Source organism: Ptychodera flava, chromosome 17 (assembly GCF_041260155.1).
Source record: "Ptychodera flava strain L36383 chromosome 17, AS_Pfla_20210202, whole genome shotgun sequence".
Lineage (NCBI taxonomy): Eukaryota > Metazoa > Hemichordata > Enteropneusta > Ptychoderidae > Ptychodera > Ptychodera flava.
In genome coordinates this window covers 17,003,511-17,026,398 of record NC_091944.1, presented here as the reverse complement: position 1 = coordinate 17,026,398, position 22,888 = coordinate 17,003,511, and the positions used below count along the sequence as shown (strand labels likewise).

The 22,888-nt window shown below is 37.3% G+C and overlaps 1 protein-coding gene across 3 annotated transcripts; it reads left to right on the top strand.

Moving 5' to 3' along the window:
• The first annotated feature begins 507 nt into the window (after positions 1-507).
• On the top strand, positions 508-20,906 carry LOC139115629 (uncharacterized). 3 transcript variants are annotated; one of them, XM_070677897.1, is made up of 5 exons: positions 573-1,022; positions 1,932-2,088; positions 3,460-3,595; positions 8,119-8,186; positions 19,103-20,906. In XM_070677897.1, the coding sequence occupies exons 1-5, from the start codon at positions 908-910 to the stop codon at positions 19,113-19,115; spliced, it is 489 nt and encodes a 162-aa protein (XP_070533998.1). In that variant the 5' UTR covers positions 573-907; the 3' UTR covers positions 19,116-20,906. The 3 variants fall into 3 exon arrangements, with proteins under 3 accessions (XP_070533997.1, XP_070533999.1, XP_070533998.1); XM_070677896.1 differs by lacking the exon at positions 8,119-8,186 and having other exon boundaries at positions 508-1,022; XM_070677898.1 differs by lacking the exon at positions 8,119-8,186 and having other exon boundaries at positions 551-1,022; positions 1,932-2,084.
• The last annotated feature ends 1,982 nt before the right edge of the window (positions 20,907-22,888 follow it).

Here is a 22,888-nt window from a genome sequence, read left to right as displayed (position 1 = left end):
GCAAAAATTAGAGACTGCAATTATTGGACATTGTTACAGTGAAAATCAGGCATTTAAAGTGCTACACTACCAAACCTACGCTATTGGACGCCCATTGGTATTAACTATTGGTTAGCTCAGCATGGCAGGGCTGTGTGTTACCGGCGTTAGGCCGTATAACGCCGGTAACACACAGCCCTGCCACGCAGAGCTGTGGGTTTTGGTTTGCTCTGGTTTGCTGCGACTGATCGTTCGGCACGTACGGTATTTTTAAGACCGGTTCAGATGATACGAATTCATAGTAGGTTTTCGTATGAGCGGGCGCTTGAACGCACGAGGGCATAGAGTCTGTCCGCGTTTGCACAGTACGACAGCAAAAACAACGAAAATGGCTCTTGCAGGTTTCCATGATCTGGTTAGGAAGCAATAAAAAGAAATATTAAATCATGCGCAACATGCGTGCCCTCTCTCCCCCCCAAAAAAACAAAGTAAGAAAGTCACAATTTTCTTAATTAGCTGAGGGCGCCCCACACAGCGAGAGGTCAACTTCGGTCAATCTCACCCGGAAGAGGCTTGTCAGCGTCGTCGTCGGTATTGCGGAAATACCGTGATATTCCTACGGCTTTTCTGTCGTTGTTGTTGATGTTGCTGTTGTGTCGCTGCTTAGGTATAGATTTGTGCATACACCTAAATGGTTTACAGAGGGACAAGGATTTCCCTAGTGGACGTCTGATGACAACAACCAGAGACACTTGTTTGGATCATGTCTGTTGATTACGTACCGGTGACCACCTTAAAGTTGAGGGCTGAACTGGTTAAGTTGTGAACGATTGACTTTATGATATTAACACTGAAAGCAAAGTAAGACGAGGCAAATCAGACAACGATAGGCTACAGCTCAGTCTTTTGATCTTGTAGACTGTTGAACATGTGGAAATTAGGGCTCTGGATGAGCATCGAATCGGATGATGACGTGGAGAGCCGAGATGACAGCATGGAACAGGAAGACGCGACTCCAGCTGAAAACCAAGGACTTGTCTGTGGTAAGAACGACGTGGTACTATGATTTGTATGTGTTATCAATCTAATACCATCCTCTCCGTGAGATGTCACTACCTCTATGGTATCTCTTTCCTATTTTGTTCTCGAGTGGACCAATAACGTCTAAGTGTTAATTATTAAAGAGGCTGCGAGGGGAAGGTGTAGCTTTGGATCCATACCTGTGCTGTTTTACGAGTTTCAACCTGTGGTGGAGGGATTTTATTAACTCCTTGAGTGCTGTAACTTCTCCTACCAAAATTTTAGTGCAAAATTTTACAATTTTTATGAATTTTTTATAATTTTTTTAACAATTTTGGATCAAATGGACATTTGTTTTTATCGACTGCAGTTTTTTACCAAAATTTAACATTGCAGTTTAGTGCCAACATCATTATCAGGGTCTTTTTCAACAGGTTAGGGGCTAGATGTTCCAAGGCTGCCCTCTCATTTTGTCATTTCACCAAAGGAACAAGACCTCGTTAGCTGTGCTACCACATAAATGAAATTGTTTTTATTGCCATGGACATACGAAAATGGACCTTATTGTGATGGACATACAAAAACAGGATATATATATATAAGGTTGCTGGAGAATTGATTTTACAATTGAGATGAAATTGTAAAATCAATTCTCCAGCAACCCTTATATATCTCGCTCTACTTTTGATTGAGCACTTTGTATTGGACAAGTCTAACCGCATACTTTGTAATATATATATATATATATATATATTATATATATATATATATATATATATATTCACAATTGCTATATTAAAGTTAATGTTATGACAGATCTCCAAACCTTCATCCACATCTTGTTATTTTTGTGTGTTTAATTTCGTATTCCTTCTGTTTATAGTATAACAGCAAGTTTCAGTAATGAATGATTATTTTCCCTCACCTTAAAGGTCTGATGGAGGCAGATTTGAAGCCGTCCGAACACCTGTATGCAGAGCAAATCACAATGGCTGAGTATCAGAAGCAAAGTGAAGAGTACACAAAGCAGTGTCTACAACAACTCCTCAACAGTGAGGAATATCAAAGAATTTACAAAACATGTAGTAGGTATGGAACATTTTAAAGGTAGAACGCACCCTGGAGACAGACATTCGGACCCACAAACTTTTACGATTCTCTTCTGATACACAACTTGTGGGGGCTCATTTTAAAGCTCTTGGTGTAAGAAAGCTTTTCACAGGCCTAGTTTTTCGAAATTCGAAAATTATTATTTTTCTATATAGAGTTAACACAGGGATGGCCTTTTTGAATGTCAAATATCAGTAAATCTTTGGTTATTTGTTTCTGTAATAGAAAAATTGCATGGTGACCCCAAATTTTTATTCTTGATTTTGAAAGTGAATGGTTGAAAGATTCCTTTCTGGTGACTTACCAGAGCTACCCTATATATAGGGGTTTAGGCCTGAAAGGGTTAAGGAAAGTTTGAGCAAAAGTTTAAGTTTTCACTTTCGGGGCACATACTACCTTAGGGACCGTCTCAGATTGTCGCAGAAGTTCAAAAAGCGAAATTTATTCGTTTAGGGGGGGAGGGGGTTTGACCTCCATTCAATTAGTGAACTTCACTTTCGCACTTTTATTTTGTGATCACAAGTTTTCATGTGTTTATTTTAAATTAAAGAAGAACTGCACACTCGTGCCAACAAATTTGTAACTGTTTCCATCTCGTTTGTGCCCCAAACACAATTTACCGATAGGAACATTGTATTCTAAACATTTCATTCATCACATTATATACATAGACAAAAAGTATAATCTTTTTAAAAATGTGCTATTTATAAGCGTCTGCTCTAACAACTAGATGTCTTTATTCTCACTTGTTATGCACCTGGTCATAGTCGTTTGAATATGATTGAACATGCCTGGGCCCCCTTGTCAAAGTTTCTCGCTTATTTACCGCCCCTACCAAGTACAGATTGCGTGTTCACAAAGACAAAGAACAGCACAAGAGATGCAAAAGGGAAAGTAAAATAAAATGAAACTTTTATGCGGTAAAATGCCCTGTTAGTACTCAAATCTGATCGATTACTTTAATTGTAATGTGGCAAGGGGAATACGTCTTTAGTAGCTATAGCAAAATGCAACATTGTACTCTCAGGCAGACATGAACATTTCGCACTTTTGAAGTTTCGTTTAGGGGGAGGGGGGAGGGGGTTTTGATCTAAACGAAGAAATTTCGTTTCTTGAACTTCTGCGACAATCTGAGACGGTCCCTTAACTGACTATTTTCTGCTTACGTTGGAGCGTGCCTGAAAATTGAAAGGCATATATTTGTCTCATTACGATCAAATCAGATAAGGAAATTTTGGTTTTTGAAACTGATTCACATGTACATGTACATGTTCCAATCAGAATGTTTTTTACAATGTTTTACACGTGAAATTTTGTGATTTTGATCGATTTTGTTTCACTGTTTCACAGCTGCAATGCATGCTGGTACGATGAGCAGGCCAGCCCAGGCTGTGCAGAATGTGGAGACGGTGGCTATGCCATCACAAGACCCTGTGCAATATGTTGTGGAAAGTGCCAGCAAATCTGGACCAGAGACATTGACATGGTGAGTATGAAACTCAAACACATCTTGAGCATAGACCCTAAAAGAGATGCTAAGATTTAACAACTATCCTCGGTTCACTTTCTATATTGACCATGGTTAAGAGAAAAAATGGGGTAATCCATTGTTTTCTTGTTCATAATTTTTTTTATTCATAGTCCATGTACCTGTCATTTAACCACAGGTGAAGTAGGCATTATTTGTGTTGATTTTTCCTGTTATGATCAAAAATTAATGATGAATATTAATGAATTATTAATATGAATGCTATAGAAAAATAGATCAATTTTTTACAATGTCGTGTATTTTGTGTAAATATATTCTGGAAACCCCATTGTTGTTATGATTATTAATAAATTATAATTATGATTAATGAAATCATATTTTACACATTGTAGTAAGCTTAGATAAAAAACCCTCTGGAAACCCTTATTTAGTTCACAATCTATGCCAAAATATACAAGTGACACCATTACCCATTTTCAGTGTATGGCAAAGGTTACTACACAGTGTCAATATGTAGGAACTATCACTTAAATGACGTGTACATGCACTATGAAAGTAAACTTTTAATTTTAGCTTTCAGGAAGAATGTTCCTCAGGGATATATATCCAGACTCTCAAACTTTTACAATTCTTTTCTGATCTACTAATAAGGGGGATTCATTTTAAAGTCTTTGGTGTAAGAAAAATTTTCACCATTTTAGTTTTTCAAAAACAAATCTTATTTTCATTCTTGATTTTGAAAGAGAATGCTTGAAATATTCTTTGAGGAAAGTTTGAGCAAAAGTTTAAATCTTTCACTTTTGAGGCATATGTAACAATCAGTTCACCTCCTTTATAAGTAATCCTCCGAAATTAGGCAAGAGACTTCTGCTTGGTAAATCTTTATGCATCAATAATCCCTTTTTTGGTTTTAGGACATCATAGAAAACAATCTTGGCAGGAGTGTCATAGGTCAAAGTTCAAAGGTCAATCCCTAGAGATAATTTTGTATATCATACAATAGTCAAATAGAAGTGTACATGTATACGTATTCTGCTTTGTCAAAACTGTATATATAGATCTCATTTATAAGACAAACTACAGTGGAGTGCACATGACTACTGAAAACTTCAATGTTTGCCACACGGTGACATAGATGTGTGGTGCCAATTTGGATTCAGTTTTTTCAACATTGAAATTTGCCCTGCTGAGCATGTTGCATATCGGTAAATATGATTAGATTAACCACAGTGCAATTCTTAGGTGTTGCAGTATCTATGTTGCTCAATACTCCCTCGACCAATTGCGCCAGTCTCCTCAAAAATCAACATTCACAGTGTCATGCAAACATAAAATATTTTTATGATTGTTCAAAATAAAAAACTAATGTCAGTGAAATAATAATACCATCTACATGTACCTCAGAAATCTCAAAAATCTCAAGGTAGAGATTACACCTTTCCACATGTCGGAAGTTTGATAATTGCCATGAGGGATTTCAATAGCCAAGTGCTAATTTCAATTTCTCTAAATTAGTCATGTATACGGCTTTACTTAACACAAATTACTGCAGGGTGATTTCATGCATGTCAAGCTGTGTTTTCAATTATTACATCAAATGGACAAGTGCTGTATGCAGTTTTATAAAAGTTTTGAATAATGTTTCTGCCCATGATTATGATTTTTTTAAATTTATTCATCCCAGTAGATTAACTGTAGACCAGCTGTCATAATGAAGAAATTAGCATATACTGCCAATGTTATTATATTATCAAAAATTATGAAAACAGTACATCAAACATACATACATTGGCCTTTGACGCACCAAAATTTTGGTGTGAATTCAAATAGGACCGACAAAATGTCTTTATCTTGACCTTTTTGGAATTTTCATCTACACTTGAAAAGGTCTCTTTCTTGTCTTATATGTTAGCGCCCTCTTGAGGCCACTTAGATAAAGTAATTACGGAGAAAGTCTCCTCCAGGTAGTACCATTGTATACAGGCTGTGGTTAATTTAGGCTGACTGACATACATGTATATTGTGTGTGAACATGAATGTAATATCTTGACCACTGTCACCCTTCTTGTAAAAAAGAAAGAATTTCATATTGGCAGGAACATACATGTAACAATTTCACCGACTTTGTCATCGCCTCTTTAAAGTTCCATGGGCCAGTGTGTGCAGCTTTTGGTATATTAATGTTCATTTTTGTAAAAAAATTACAGTTTTTGATCTATAAAAAAATTTACCAAAAATACAGAGTGTTCAACTTGTGAACACAGCCTGTGTGCATGCAATGCCCAATATGTTATTATTGACAGCTGAATTTTTGTCAAGAAGAAAATTTGTTTGTCCACCATGATACTGCATATTGTACCATGACAACATTTTCACATACATATTTATGCTGATAGAGATTGTGTATAACGGGTCATAGGTTTGTGTTTGTGCCAATGTGAAGGTCTGATTGTTATATAGAAACAAATGTATCCTTTTAGCAGGGCTCAACATTACCAGCAGTCTGTTCAAGGACAACAAAGCCCTTGCTTTGGTATACTAGTTTCTGGAAATGCCTGCCGATGGAACTGTCACGATAGTCACGTGTCATGTTGCGAAACAGCTTTGTACAACTGAATTGAGCGTGTTAGCTCCAGGCTGGCTTGCAGACTGCTCCAACACAACGGTCAGTGATTGTGTCTGAACCTGTGATCATCAGCTGTAATTTACTAATGTTAACCCATTGAGCGCTGCAATTTTTCCCACCAAAATTATAGTGTGCAACATTTTATCAATTTGTGAATTTTTCTGTAATTTTTTTGACAATTTTGGACCAAATGAACATAACATTCTACTGGCTTCAGATTTTTATCAAAATTTTAGCAAAAATTAGAAAAAAGTTGACTGGTATATATTTTGATGTAGGCAACAAAAATTGACTTTGGCGCTCAAAGGGTTAAATCTTCTTTGGCCATTCAGGATGATAAAAAGGAGAGGATAAGAACAATTGTATAGTGTATCTTTTTGTCTGTTGTTTATGTGTTTGCACTGATTGCCTATATGAAAGGGAAATCTATATTTTCTGGTGCAGTGTTATACCACATTAGGGCTTTACATTACCTTGATGCACTCACTCTGTTGTCTGGCTCATTGGATCAAAATTAAACTACATGAAAGATAGTGTTCAAGTATGATATAATTATTCATATGTTTGACAGATTTGCAGAAAAAGTAATCACACAATTTCAAATAAGCCATATGGCTCAGGTAAAAGTGGACAACCAGCTGTTTTCTGTGGTCTACTAATTTTTGGAAATAGTTGGCCACTTAGACTACCACATAAAAAAGGAAAAAAGTGAATTTCAAACACTACTTTTTTATTTTATTTTTTTTTGAAACGTGATGCTATTTTGTGAAAAAAGTAGCACAAATAGTAGGCTGAATAACATAAATGCTGGGTGTTTACCCATTAAATATGTCCCGTCAAATGGAGCTGGTCCAATTTGAGTGTTTTTCCCCATTTAGTCCATTATTCTACTTTTCTGTCTGCGTTATAGGAACCATCAATCTACGTCTGCTTTTTCAATGCTACAACAAAAATACATTGTTGTAACACTGAACTGGATTTTTCATGCTTTTTGTACCACTATACTACCCTATGCTAAAATATCCCTCTATATGATGTAACCCAATCAGTACCAACTATTCTGTTGATTCGTATTAAAATTCACTCAGCGTGAGCCCACTGTTCCTCAGTCCTGTCAAAACACCAAATTGCATTCATGCTATTATACATCCCCTGATTCTGATGATAGATTTGACAATAGCGCCCTCTAGCGAATGAGGAGTGCTGTAACTATGGAAACTAGTACATCATCACACAATACGAGTCATCTGATGTACATTGTGAATATCTTTTTGAGCTTAATATTGTTTTCTCTGTGGAAAGATTTTGCGGTCAGAGTGGTAGGATTACGGTGTTCAACAAAACAAAGTTAAGTAAAGTTAGCTGTCACGGAGCGTCTTTAGGTGTGAATCAACTTGGCCCCCATCAGACCTGGAACATGTTTGCGTTGTTATAATAAAAGCGGTATCTATCAATAGAGTTTAGCAAATCTCCTGCGCATTGCTGATGGTTAAGTCGAGTGCCTTGAGGGGGAATCGGCACGGTCTTTCATCAGACTACTGACCTCTTTCAGATGGGATTCTACAATTCCTTCATGGTTGAGATGTGAATGTTTGCCTTTGTTGTGGTTTAGTCATTTTCATCTCGCACCAGAAAAACCGTGAATATGACAAAAAATGATGCTCCTAATCATATGGGCTTGATTATTTTTTTTTCCAAGTCAGCTTACTGTACATGCGACTAATCCCTACCACGAGCTATACATACAGCTAAGTTTGCATTAGAAATGTCACGAGAAGTATTACAACAGATATTATTAGCTCGTCGCAGTTTTCAATATTTGCTAAGGATGTCAGATAACAGATTCTTTTGAAAACAGCCAGGAGTAAGCTCAACTTTTTGGCCCTTTTTTCAGGAATACGAGTCAGCCCACTCCGTAGCAGACAATGGAATGAAACCAAACATGGCTTTTAGTTTAAGCTGGTATGTGCAACGTGTACATTTCTGTCATACATCCTGATGACTTTATCATCTTTTTATGCCCATGTATTCTCAGCCAAAATCCAACTTTGAATAAATGTGACTCATTATATCTTATTCAAGTCGGACAGACTAATTGCAGACTGTCCCTTTGAAATTCAAGGTTCGGGGTTTAATCCCAGGACCTCTGTTTATAGCTAATCCTAAGAACAGCATCATTGATGGGGATTGCAAAGCTAATGATGTATATCCCAGATGGATCAAGCTATCACTGATCTCAGGACTTAAAAGAGGAAATCGAGATAACACCAGCTGTCTTATCATTAATGTCTCAGCATCCGTTGTGCGTCTCTTGATCATCATGTATTTCCAAAGACATCAGCCATGATAACATTGGAAAGGTGGAGGTGGGTTTGTTTAGTCCAGATACTGTATTTCTGCGTCATTCATGGACTTTTTGCATTAGAGACCATATCAGTCGCTTCCTGGTAGCGGTACGTCTGACATGCGAATTAAAAGAAAGAAACTTACAGCTCAGTGTTACTTAAATGAAGCAGACGAAACGTACAGCAATATACAGGCGATGTGACTTGTTGATTTTATTACTGGCTAAGTGGGTTGGAGACAGGTTAAATAATACTGACGACTGACCTGCTTCATGTGGAAACTGTATCAGTACTAAACCATGACGGCCATGTTATTTTTACTGAAAATGCTTCTTGTTCTAGCCAGGGATGACTAAATCTTTTGAGTAGTTGGTAGAAGTGTGCATGTATTTGTATCCACATAAGAAGCCATGCTGTCTAGTTTGTGCATTCTTTATCATACACGTACAGCTACACTGACTCTTCACTTGTTTGTTTGATAATATGGTGCAGCAAAGTCACAGGGTAAAACTTTGGAGATCCCTGACCTCTGACCTCTGGATTTGGTCACATTCTTGTTCTGGGATTTCCTCTTGGTTAATACCACAACTATGATTCCAAATCAAACACCACCGTATATACGGTGTTTCTCCGTTGCATATCTGATGCTGTATGCACAATGAACCTCTCATTCTGGGTTAGGTTGTGTCTCAGATTCTTTGATAAAGAATAGCTTTGAAACTTTTATCATCTCACATACACTCTGCCACTCCCTGGAGGGCACTATAGATGGGTCCAGCCACCCCTCAGAAACAGGTTTACCCTTTCACCACCATGGTTTATCCCAAAACCATTGTTTTCTATGGTAAAGTTGGATCTGTATACAGGGAACTGGGGGTGAAAGGGTTAAGGTAGAATGTGCCTCAGAAACAGATATTCAGACTCTCAATTTTTTACAGTTTTATTTCTATATTTTCCCCGTTTTTTATGATAATGAAAATTTAATTTTACCCCATAGAATTAGCTAGAATAGCAGCCATTTTGTATTTCAAATGTTGGTAAGATTTTGGTTTTGTGTTTCTCTACTGAGTACCACAATTCATACGATATGACTCCTGATTTTTATTCTTGATGTATAAAGAGAATAGTTCAAAGTTTCTGTGAGAAAAGTTTGAGCAAAAGTGTAAATCTGCAAGTTTTAAGACTATTCCCGGTACCTGCAGCCAAAGAAAACCAAAATGTGGCGATTAGAGGATTAGCCTTGTGAGTGGCAGTTGATAGGAGCTGAAGGAACAACACCACATTTCCATTGTCTACATGCAAATCCCATCTGTCATTCAACAGGCATTGTGACAGATGACATTGAACCCGGAGTAAACGCATCAGCGTGTTGATACATCAAATTCAAACAAGATCATCACGCTGTGCCTAGTCTTCTGTAAACCAATTTACAAAGTCAAGTTCACATTCTCCTGTCTACTGAGTGAAAAGCGACTGAAATGACGGCTGATTGTTGATTGAAGTTAAGAGAACCATGCACTGTAACTGTATTTAAATGTCATCAGTCACTATGATTTGTGATGTGGGGATAAAAAGAAACCTTGAACAAAGCTTGTGTTGTCGTATACCTTTATTTATGTCCCACTGTACTGCTATGCGAGAAAGTGCCCTCACATGTATGCAGTAATTTTTTAGCTCATATTTGGTTTTGTATATAAAAACCAAAAAGAGCTTATATGATGAGTCGGTTGCGTCTGTATGTCTGCATGTTTGTGGGTATGTATGTGTGAATGTATGTCCGTCATACACAAAGGCTCCCATACCGCCAAAGCTACAATCTCAGTATTTGGTGTACAGGTAGATGTAGATGCAGGGCTTGAGATGTGAATTTGTTCAAATGAACATGTCAGTGTCACTTGAAAAATCTGCAAATGAGGTAAGAAAAAGGGAAATCCTGCGAATGTGCAGGAGTGATGGCATGCGCATGCCAGTGTCTGAAACAGGCTTGAGTCATTTCCTGTAATTGTTTATGAACTGTTACTTATCAACAGACCTGCTCAAACCATAGACAGTAGAGGGGGGAAGACTGTCTATGCTCAAACTAAGAGGGGCTAGCTGTAGTGCTGTGCATGTTGCTAAAGTTGACATCCAGTACCTAAAGTTTCAGACCTTATTTACTTTTGTCATTCTTTTTTCTGATTTAAATATTTCTTGTTGTTTTTTTTTGGTTGTACTATGCAGAAATCATTGTCATAACATTAACATAGAATTTTCCTGCACTGAACAGATAGAAACAATATTTATTGTTGATCTTTGGTAACCATACTGGTATATACCAATTCTGATCAAATTTGAGCGACATCGTATAATTGCGATATTTTTTGTATCAGCCCTTGACTAAGTTACCCATTTTTCGATTAACACAGCCAATTCTGGCTATGCTTTTGAATTTTTTAGAAAATAGTCCACATGTAAATGACTCTCATACTTCAAAAGTAGTGATTTGCAAAACAGAGTCACTTGGCAACTAGTGTACATGTACTTACAATTATTTATTTGGTTTGGCACCACTGAATTTAGGAGCAATTCGACTGCCATTCCGAAATGATAGCAAGAGAGGTTTCTGAGAAATGTTAGAGATGCTAAAATCTAATACTGTGTTCAGACAGGGAAAAATTGAAACGCTTCTGCAACACTATTTGTGATTTGTAAACACAGGGGATTAATAGCTTGAGTCCGCTTGCGTCCACATACACAAAATTAAGCCATTGTTTTGATGTTTAAGACGTCTTAATACGCCCTCTCGAGTTCAAAAGGTGTGTATGGCCAAGCATTGTTTGTAACAAGATGGCTGAAATGGACGACGTCGTACTGGCTGTAAAGAATGTCAAAGAGGCTCCCCACCTAACTATCCAAAATGTTTTTGTGTCGAGTTTGTGTTTTATTCGTTTCTAAAATGTGTTCGTACATTCTTATCCGATTGTTTGTGTTAATATAAATGTTTGTTTCGCCTCGCCATAAGCTTTCCCCACACAAACAAAACATTACCGTCCACACTAATCCAAACTTCCCTACAAATATCCGAGGCGAAACAAACATTTTTATTAACACAAACAATCGGATAAGAATGTAGGAACACATTTTTGAAACGAACCAAACACAAACTTAATGACTCAATCGAATATTTTTGTTCCCAATTAATAAATCATAGACAATCTCAATTCTCGGTTTATGGCAATTTTTGTCGACCGATAAAAGTCTTTTCATCTTCAATATTCCATTCTAATTTCACCTACGGTATATAATATCCTAAACTCCTGTGACTTTCCTTCTAAACGTTGATTTGCCTTGTGCACCAAAAGAGATGCTGTATTTTATGCCAAACGATGAAAAAATATGTGAAGAAATAACCATGTATCAGTCAGTACGGCAGGCGAAACCCGGACGGCCATACCGATTGGGGACAGAGCAGAGTAGGTCGAAACGCAAACGGGGTGTTATTATAGGAAAGGCGATGACTTATTTTAAAGCTGAACGAATGCTGTCTCTGGTTGTGTAAGTCTGTTGATCGAAATATATATTTTGTTCCCAGTTGATTAATCGTGGGGGATGGCAGTCTCGATCTCCCCTTTATGGTTCGATATTTACTGACTCGTTCCCTCTCATTTTTGTCAATCGATGAAAGCATTTTCGTCTTCCATATTCAATATTACTTTGACCGATGTTACATCCTGACCTATACTGTCATTAGTTTTGACCAACGTACAAAGACGTTGCCCATGCGTCCGGCTGATGAGATGTTTTGCAAAACGATGAAGAAATATTTGAACACGTACGGCCATACTGTATGCATGGGGGCCCGGGAGACATCGATGTCAGTCTTTCCGGACTGTTTACATGTAGCTTAGGGGATATCAAAGGAGATGAATCAGTTAGTTGAATAAAACATAACTTTTCGGACTTATTTTATGTCAATTTTGTTAATGTTAGACTAGTTTAATTCAATTATGGAAAGGTATTAAAGAATAAAGGGTCGTTACAGTTGCTAAAATTGCGAGAAAAACGGCACTTTTTACTCAAATAGAATAGTCCTATTCACAAGCGCTATTGTTTTAAATCACGTCCAGGGTGTGCTGTTGATTTTCATTCTTTCGTGCAATTTCATTCGTTTGAAGCAATTATCCTGACATTTGACTGCTCTGTGGGACTCTTCTGAATATGTGTTTTGGATAAAAAGAACTCTACAGTGAAAGACATAAACTCCGACGGTGATAGGTATACAATATCGGTTCGATGTGCGAAGATATACAGATTACAAGTTATTTTAGAAGTTCTCAAAACCAGTAAAAATAATTCTGCGCGCCACTTATTGATAGTTTCTTCTTGTGAACGTCCTTGAATCCGTGACCGCGACCATTGTTTTCGAAGTGTTCGACGGTCGATGATCGGTAGATTAATGAAGATATATGTTACTGAACTATCGTGTGATTGTTTAATTGCATGGTTAGGTAATAGACGGTGTAGTCTGTAGAGGCGATACGGCGAAATTCCATCGCATGGTTTCTTACAACGAATGAGCCGTCGGTTTCCTTAGCTACTACGTGAAATCCGGCCTCACCGATGTCCCGGGCCGATGTCCCTGTCCTGATTCGGAGAACAACTTTCAAGCTGCGTGTTGAGGTTCAGATGTCCGATTTTTTCATATTCAAAAGGCTTATTGATTTACAGAGAACGCCCGTCTTGTTTTTAGCTTTAACTTAGCACATGATGGCAATTGAAAATTCAAAGCCAAATAGCCAGTGGGAAAAAATAGACGACTCGCTCTCACCAGCGGTCGAGGTCGCAATGAAAAAAAAATCGAAGTCTCTGAAATCGGTATCATTGCTCTGCCATGTTTATTGTTGGTTGTACGGCCAGTTTAAAGTCACAGACTTTCTTCACGGTAAAATTCATATAATTGCCATACCGCGAAGTTCCCTGTGCATTTCAATATGTCTATTTGGAAGCAAAAGCGCCACGGACATTCGATCGATGGTGATGAACTTTCTCCACTCCAGGCCGTGACATGTCACCAGTTACGAACTTTACCGGTTTTCGATACGAAAGATGCAATATATTATCAGCGTTGTTCACGTTGTGTTTTGAGTTTGATATGGAATATAACAGGAAAACACTAACGATTAGAGTGACGATAGAGACCATGCCCGATACGGAAAAATTGACATCAACTACTTGCATTGAGCAGTGACCTGAAACTTCAGACTGATATATAAATGTCGACAATATAAAACATTGAAATGCCGGAGAGAGAGAGAGAGAGAGAGAGAGAGAGAGAGAGAGAGAGAGAGAGGGAGAGAGAGGTTTACGCTGTCGCGAACTGATTATACTCTTTCGGATATGACTTCGGTGTAGACGATACACAGACATCGAAAATGTACACCTACTTTCCAGAAATTCGATAATAAAGAGTAGAACAAATCCCAAAGTGTTGGTTGAAGTAAATCTTAGATGTTGGTTTTCTAAAGTTAGATAATACTTACAGAAATATGGTCGTCATAGTCTTCTTTTAAAAACTATTATCTTCAACACCACATTTCTTATGATCGGTGATGTCATTTTTTATTATTTTTACAAACTTTCAATGCATCAAACGTTATAAGACAATCTCATCTGCCTGTCAAGGAGTTACAATATATTTCCAAGGGCTGGCACACGATGTCAACTTACGTGTCGTCCGTCGAGCGGGCCGGTGGCAGTGTCACAGATTGTTCCGTCTGTAATCGCGGCCACTTTGATTTTGATGTGACACCAACGTGCGTTTGAGGTTTTTTGTTACTTAATTTGTCGACCTCACAAAATTTCAGTCCATGCTTTGAAGCAGTCTCAACATGGCAAACATGTCTCGCTTAAATTTCATCCTCGTCGTTCCAAATTAAATTCATTCGACCACTAAATTATTTCGGCAGTTTTAATTTCCTATTAATTCGACGTTTTTCAAATCGTAATTATTTTTTTCTGGTCGAATTGATAGGGTTTTTGGTAGCAAGCTTATCTCTTCGTCGGACCAGTATACCGCGAGATGTAGTACTGTGTTCGGCAGCCATGGCAAAAGTGAATATTGTATATTGGTTGTTGTTTGTTTTATGTTACAAATACCTGTCGCGTGAGGGCGTTTGAAACGCTTCTGAAGCGGCTCAGTCTGTCCACACAGCGATTTGCGGATAGAGTTAATCCCTACAACGGCTCTGGTCGGGCCGACTAAACCGTCTCAAATCTGAAACGCTTCAGAACCATTTCGGAGTGTCCACACATAACTTTCTGTGTCAGTATTGGCCCAGAACCGTTTCAGAGACGTTTCAATGGCCTGTGTATGAACGGCATATTAAAGAGCATTATGGAGTATCAATATCTTCAGTTCCTTCCTAATATGCTGTGTTTACACATGGTTTTAATTCTTTCTGACGTGACTCATCTCTAACCAATCAAAGTCAAAGACACTTCTTACTTTCCCGCCAAAACCGACTATATCACAGCCTGAATTAGCAACTTTACTTTAGTATATGTTTATGCACAGTATAGTGTATGTGTATGCGTATACTCAGAGCGCATCGCTCACCACTGGATCTGGTCGTCACTTATCCACCCACTGATACATTAGGTTATTGTAGCAGTAGTTCAACGTAGCTGTAGTAATAAAGTTTGAAGAAATAGAGCAGTCGCCTCTGTCTCCATCATTTGAACTCAAAAGATCCTGCTTCATAAACAATCCCAGACTTTGTTTTTGGTGCACAAGGGGTTGCTGTTTCAGTGGCAAAAACACTCGTAAAATTATTGTGACATTGTCCTTTCACATCTCACAATGTATGGAAGGTTACTTCAATCATATTGCCATGTTCCATAAGGTATACAATAAAACCTACACAGCCCTGACAGCCATTGTCATGTCATAGGTCATTCAGTGGCATTGCTTTTACACTCTGTGACCTTTGACACCAAAAATATCCATTAGAACCTTGAAGATTATCATTTCACAGTTGTTTTCAAAACACTAATGTACGTTTTATGATCGTTGAAGAACCTTATGTCCTGGTATTTTTTGATGCTACAAAGTATTCATAAAGTTAAGATCTCAATCAATGCCAGAAAGCTTTGATAGAAATTAAGTCACAGTAATTCAGTACATAATTCAGAATATGGCTGATTGTGACAGAACGTTTGATTAATCAGAGAATTTGTGCCAGTGGAAATGCTGGGATGTCAGGGGTCATTAAAATAGTAAATTCAGTAAAGAGAAGATGTGCCATAGATGGAGCTTTGCAGGGAATGTTCTTTTGCAGGTCCCAAAGTAAATTTATCAGTTGAATATGACAGCATTTTGAACGCCATGTTCAGTTTCCTTCATGAGGTATGTCATGGTGAAATAAAATTATATTGAAGTGAATTAAATTCAATGTTTTCGGAACTCTAGACATAAATGTACCTTGTTGCAACTCTGTGTGGTGCACGTGTTTAAAATCCAATCATTTTAAACTGTGGTCAGGAGACATAAATTGAAATAGCGGGGAGTTTTGGTTCAAGGAATGAATTCCAAGTACAGATCTATTATGTGTCTTACATGTCTTACAGTATTCTGTTCTTTCTTTTCTCGGTTGGTAGAGACTGACCAATACCTTTGATATAAAGTAAAACTTCCATTGAATAATCACTGCATCTGCCAAACAGTTATCCCAAAGCTTCTTACATTTATGGTAGTTAAGGGGCCTTTCATTATAAAAAGATAGTGACAAATACTGTACCTCCTAAGATAATGCCTAAATGTAATATGGCTTGGTGTTAGCATTCTTCAGTCTACTGAAAAAACACAGGGATAAATTTGTTTACCCTTTCAGCCTGTGTTTCTGGTAACTTACCAGAGCTACCACTATATGTAGGGTTTAGGGCTGAGAGGGTTAAACTCAGAATTTTACTGTACTTTTCTTGTCTAGAGATTGGGAAGACTTGTTTTGAAATCTGCATGTGAACTAAATTATTACTGTCTGGCCATTGGAAAATAAAAAATTTAATTGTTCTCATATAGTTGACTATACTGGGTAGCAGCCATTTTAATTTGAGATGGTATGCATTATTTGTTAAGTTTAACCCTTTGAGTGCCAAAGTCAATTTTTTTCGCCCTTATAAAATATACTTCAGTCAACTTTTGTCAGATTTTTGCCAAAACTTTGATGAAAAACTGGCCAATGAAATGTTGTGTTCATTTGGTCCAAAATTATCAGAAAAATTACAGAAAAGTTCATACAAATTGGTAAAATGTTGCACTAAAATTTTGGTGTGAAAAAAATACAGCTCTCAAAGGGTTAAAGTGGTTTCAATATGCTTATAAAACTGCATTGAGAACTCTGATTTTCTGAGAGAGTTTGAAAGAGAACACTTTAAAATATCATGCAGCAAAGTACAATGAAAACTTGAAACCATCCATTTTTGAGGTGCCGAAAGGTATACTAGTTCCGGTATGTGCCTCGAAGCTGAAAGACTTAAACTTTTGCTCAAACTCAAGGAAACCTTGACTCAAGATCAAGAGCAAGATCTAGAATAAAAATCAGGGGACACTGTGTTAAGTTTGGTGCCAGAGAAACAAATTACCAGAGACATACTAAAATGTGGATTCAAAATGGCGGCCATCCCTGTGTAAACTCTGTGGAAAAAAATGAATATTTGATTTTCACAAAAATAAGAGTGTGATAACTTTATTTACTTCAAGAGCCCATAAGCAGTAGATCAGAAAAATGTTGTAAACATCTGAGAGTCCAAATATCTGTCCCTGAGGCGCATTCTATCTTAAAAGAAAAAAGCTATAAGAAACTAGAAAATTCTTCAGCAGAGACTTGACAAATCAATCATGTATGCCTCTTATTCTTTTTTAAAGTAGTTCTGATGATCTGTTTCCAGTCATTATCTTGGCAACCTTGGCAATAGAAGTAGACTTGAACTGAAAACTGATAACTACATGTATTAACTTACTCCTTGCCCTTTTACATGTAGTTGAGACACTAGGGGGTCAAAGTGCCTGTTAACCTTGATCGGAGTGCTCTTCCAAGAATGTTGAGGTTTTTGCACTTTTAGTAAAGGAACACTTGTGACGTAAATTGGGATGTATGTCCACGTAGACATCATATCAGCTCGGATCATAAAGGATTTAAGTGGTGAAAAGATCACGGAGATGCCAGTTTTGTGCTGTAAAGGAATACTTTGATGTCAGAGGTCGGCACCCATGTCATGCTAGGTTGATAATTCAGAATTTTTTCAATCTTGAGTATCTGTCTGAAGTTGTTGAAATGATTACGTCAGGTTGTGTCACCAGATGTAATAGTTCAACTCCGTATGTCTCTCATGTTTTAAGTACGTGACCTGTGCCACGTAAATGCATTGGTTACTGTTGTTCAGCTCTGTGAGATCAAAGATTGAAAAGAACCAAAACCATAATTCCTTTACTGGTTCATGATGTATATATAATTTGAAATTGGACTGGCAGAATTTGTAGATTATTTGATATGAAAGCGAACACTAACCATGTCAGTTTCACTGTCATAATCACAATCTTCAAGACTGTGAATTACATAATGTATCTTGGAAATTTAAGTCCCTGAAATGTCTATGGTGTATCATATAAATGTTGTAGAATTTGTGTAAAACTCAGTATGCATATGTAAAGTGCCATTTGATTAAACATGTGAATGAATGTTGACTCCAGTCTGGAGGAGAACTTTGGCCTAAACAGACCTTGATTACTCAGAACTCAGTTTGGATGAAATCAAATCCTGTTAAACCTCTACATCTCTGAAATTGAACATTAATGAATAAAACCTGCAACAAACCAAAACTCGCTCATGAAAGAATAAAACGTAACATTTGATTATGTGTCTCAAAGCATAGTCATTACAGCATCATAGCTAATCTGTTGATAAATCATTACAAAGTTTTCTGACCAATACGTTCAACGACAAAATTAATTGAGCAGATCTGTCAGTGATTTGAGTAAGAGCCATGGTAAAACAGAAGCCCATTTTACAAGAATTGACCTGTTCACCCCCATTCCCTGTAAACAGGTCCACAATTACCATTGATAACAATGGCTTTGGGCCAAACCATGGTGGTGAACAGGTTAACCCATTATCCGTTCATCTATTAGTTGATTATATGTTGACATGATCCTTGCAAAAGTGTAAGAACCCCTCCTTGGGAGAATAATTTGTTGCACTTTCTTTTATTCGTTGTTATTGTTGTTGGTACATGTATGGATTCCTTGTTTACACTCAGATGTTTAGAAAATTGCAACAGATGATAATCTTGATCAGCTTCTCTTACCCTCCCGCCACTATTTTTGGTATAGTCCCATTGTTTTTTATGGCAAAGTTGGACCACCAAATCAAGATATAGGGGTGAAAAGACGTCTGATCAACGACAATGTAGGTCGCCCTTGCTTCACTGTTATTACTGAAGACTTGGATAAGAAAGCCATACATTAAAATTGAATCTTGTTTATTTTTCAATTTTCAGTCACACAAAATGAAAGAAGCCCACTGGAACGGCAAATGCGGACTGCCTTACCAGGAACAACAAGTCTTCATCCTGGAGAATCTAATAGACGGAGATGAAGATATGCTTACAGATGCCATGCAAGATCTTTAGTTGTTTGGTTTCAGAGCCGCCTCCGAGACTGAGAAACAGACTCATTCCAGACACTGCCCTGGAAGTGTCTGGAATTACAGCCATGCGGAAATTGTTCTGGAAGCAGGAAAAATGTTTACGGGTTTGTCTATGCCTGTTTCTCAGGAAGTATTTACACCATTGATATGAATAGGCGTTCCTTCAGCCAAGCTTAATAATTTGCTGTCACTGTACTTTTGACTCGCCACAAAAATCAAGACTATGAGTATTTTTTACAAGAGATTGGCGATATGCAGCTGTTTGAAATAAAAGTGCTGGTCACTTTACATTAGGTCACAAATTATTCATTATCGCCAGCGTAGGTACATGATAAAATTAAATAAAAAGACTAGAGGGGCGAGCGATTATGCTTGAAACTTTATTATACCGGTAAAGTTAATATTTCAAATTTCCTTTTTGTACTGTGTGTCCTTGTGATACTGTATAATCAAGGTGTTGGAATACCCAATATTCAGCCCATACACATATTTGCAATGTATGCCGTTTGTTTTTTTGACAAATAAATGAATGTCTTATGTAGTACTGGTTTTCACAACACAGTAATAGGACATTTTCTTCAATGCTTGGCAGTTTATCTCACAAAACTGAATAATCTTGGGTTCGCTTTGAGCCATATTACAATTCAACACAATCTTGGGTTCGCTTTGAGCCATATTACAATTCAACACAATCTTATCTAGACACAATGGAACACACCAAAAGACAAGCAGATTGCAACCCAAAGGAAAGCTGGAACCCCTATTCTGCAGATTTAGCGTTATTTGTGGTTTCAACAAAAAGGAATGATGATATTACATTTTTGAAATTGATAAAAAAACCAGAAAAATGCATCAAAAGTTATGTTTACAATTTTTGAAATACAGGACAGCATTAGTGTTGTCTCTGAGATATTCTCTGAATATGTTGGTCAAGAAATTTTCAACATTGCTTGGAGTTTGTACACAATATACCCCTCTGTGTCTACAGGTCTTGATTGAGTGAATTCCTGTTTTATGGAAGCCCAGTTTTCAAATATAATGAAGCAAAATGTCCACTTTGTAGTTTTGTTCAAGATTTGAACAAATTTCTGCCAAATCTTGGTAACCACAGAGAATGTCAAAAGAGAACGTGCTTGTGCAGTAGTGTCCACCAAAACCTGGGCCAAAAATGTAAAGATTGATCAATTTATAGGTTTTCAAGTACTGTATGGGGAAAATATATCAAGTATATATATGGTGAAAATCATCCACCATACTTAATACAGCTGTGAAAACATTTCAAATGTTCATGTGCCAGAGACTACATATTATACGATACCAGTGCTTGTAACCATATGCATAGCATTGAACCTTTTTGTGTGGATTTCATAACCGTTTTCAACTCAGTTGAACTTGCAGCAACTACCTTTATTGACTTTGTATGTACAATTTGAAAATTGTTTAAATGAATCCTGGCCATAGTTAGTATATGTGCTGAAGATATGATTTTTATCACAAGTTTCATGAGTGTTTCATAAGTTGTATATACTGATCACAAAATATTGTGACATTTATTGTTAATAATTATCAAGATTCCATGATTTTATAACAGCTACTATATGTCTGTGTCCATCATGACAGTGTTTGAAGAATAAAAATGTTTTGTTTTCAAATTACACTTCTAAATTGTCATGCTATGCTGCCAACTAGGTTGTAGGAATAGTTGCCACAGTGGAAAGTGGCAAAGCGATATGAATTTACGCATTTTCTACTTGTTTTTATTTTATTATTACAGTGGTAAACCAGTCTCTCCATCAGGTTTTTCATCATTCTTAAATGGAAAGTTTTCAATAGTTTATACTAGGGTCATTATGTGGGTTCAGGATATTCTCAACTTTATCCTTACTAAAACTCACATTTTTGTGGTTTCTGGTGTTCCTGTTAACAGTCAGTAGGCCATTTAAAGAAAATTCTTTGTTTGCTGTCGTTGGATTTTTGAAAAACCTACCAGCCGGCCAGGGAAAAAAAACAGACAAAAAACACGAGTGTATTAACATAAGCTCAATTTTTATTTTGGTTCTAGTGGAAAAATAATATTTTTATATTTGTAATAGTGTTAAAATTGTGTTTTTATTAATTCATTTTCTCCGAAAATCTACCAGCACGCAGACGGCAAACAAAGAATTTTATTTAAAGCCCCTTAGTTTGTTAATTTCCTTTTGTTCAAAGCCTGTCTACCTCTTTAGATTCTGCTGATACACTCCTAAAATATGCCGGCAGATGTGAAGCCTGGTGTTTATTGAAGAAGATTGCACTATTCCAGAATTAGCCGTTTTTTCTTTGAAAATATGTATGTAGATCGTAAGTGTCGGCCATTATGTAAATTAGGAAGGGCGATTTATGTAAATTAGGAAGGAAATCTGAAAGTGGTGTGTGTGATGAAGCGCTAACAACTCACTATGTTTCAGGTACTTGTAGGTTCTTTGGCGTGCTATGTCCATCAAATATCCAGTACTCGAACACGACTTTCTGTTTAAAATCTCCGTGAAAACGCGTACTGGGCCAGCTCCGAATGAGTGTTCTCGTCTGAATAGGAACTCGTCCAAGCTGTTGAAACATGCCACTTCAGAATAAGGACTCTGTTTACCAGGTGAATTTGGCCATGGACCTTATAAGGGTTTATGATTTGGTGGCGCCATGGATTTTGCGTGATATTCATGTGTTAAAGGGGCAAACGCCCTGTTCTTTGGAATCGGTATTCTAGCGACCGATGAAGGTTCGAGATTGAAAGTAATTGTTTTCCATTCAGCAGCAACAGAATCGCTTGCAAGTTTACTAATGAAATGAAATGTAGCTACCCTACTGGTAGCTGTGGACGCACGCTACCCCGCCAACAGATACTGGGTAATGCATAAATACAAATATATTTCCACGTTGTGAACGCATCTCTCTCTCTCTCTCTCTCTCTCTCTCTCTCTCTCTCTCTCTCTCTCTCTCTCTCTCTCTCTCTCTCTCTCTCTTATTAGAGTGATTGGTTTTTAACCCTCCTGTTATAGCATTTCCGTTTTGGAATGGTATATAAACTAAGGCAATCAAAGTTACCTCACTGCATAAAATTCAGTGTTCCCTGAGTATACGAATTGCAGCTATACCGACAGGACGCACGGTGCACCGGTTTTCGTGACGTCAATACAGCTATCTGCCAGTTTTAGAATGTTTTTATAGGTAATTTTGACAGAGAATACTTCATTTCCCACTAGTGTCATCTGACGATGTAGGATATTTGTAAATGTCAAAACGTAAAATACCGAGATCATCGCTGTTACCTCATCGGTTTGACTGAAATTAGGGACGGTTTTCGAAAATAGCAGCGGCTGTGAAACATTATTATGTTATACGTCAGTTATTTTTAGGCACATCTATATTGGAAGCTTTTCTTTGCGATGGTTATGTCTGTTTTACCGTTGTAATTTAAGAAAATCACTCTATCAGAGACACTTTACTACCTTTCTTTATATAAATCTTGTGCGTCTAAATGTGCTTGGTGCATCTGCACCTGCCTTGCAATAAGGTCGATAGATCGATAAGAAGTTACAAGATCGTTTCGTTTAGAAAACAAAACCCTTCATAAGTAGAATTTTCATGCCAATCTGGCGGC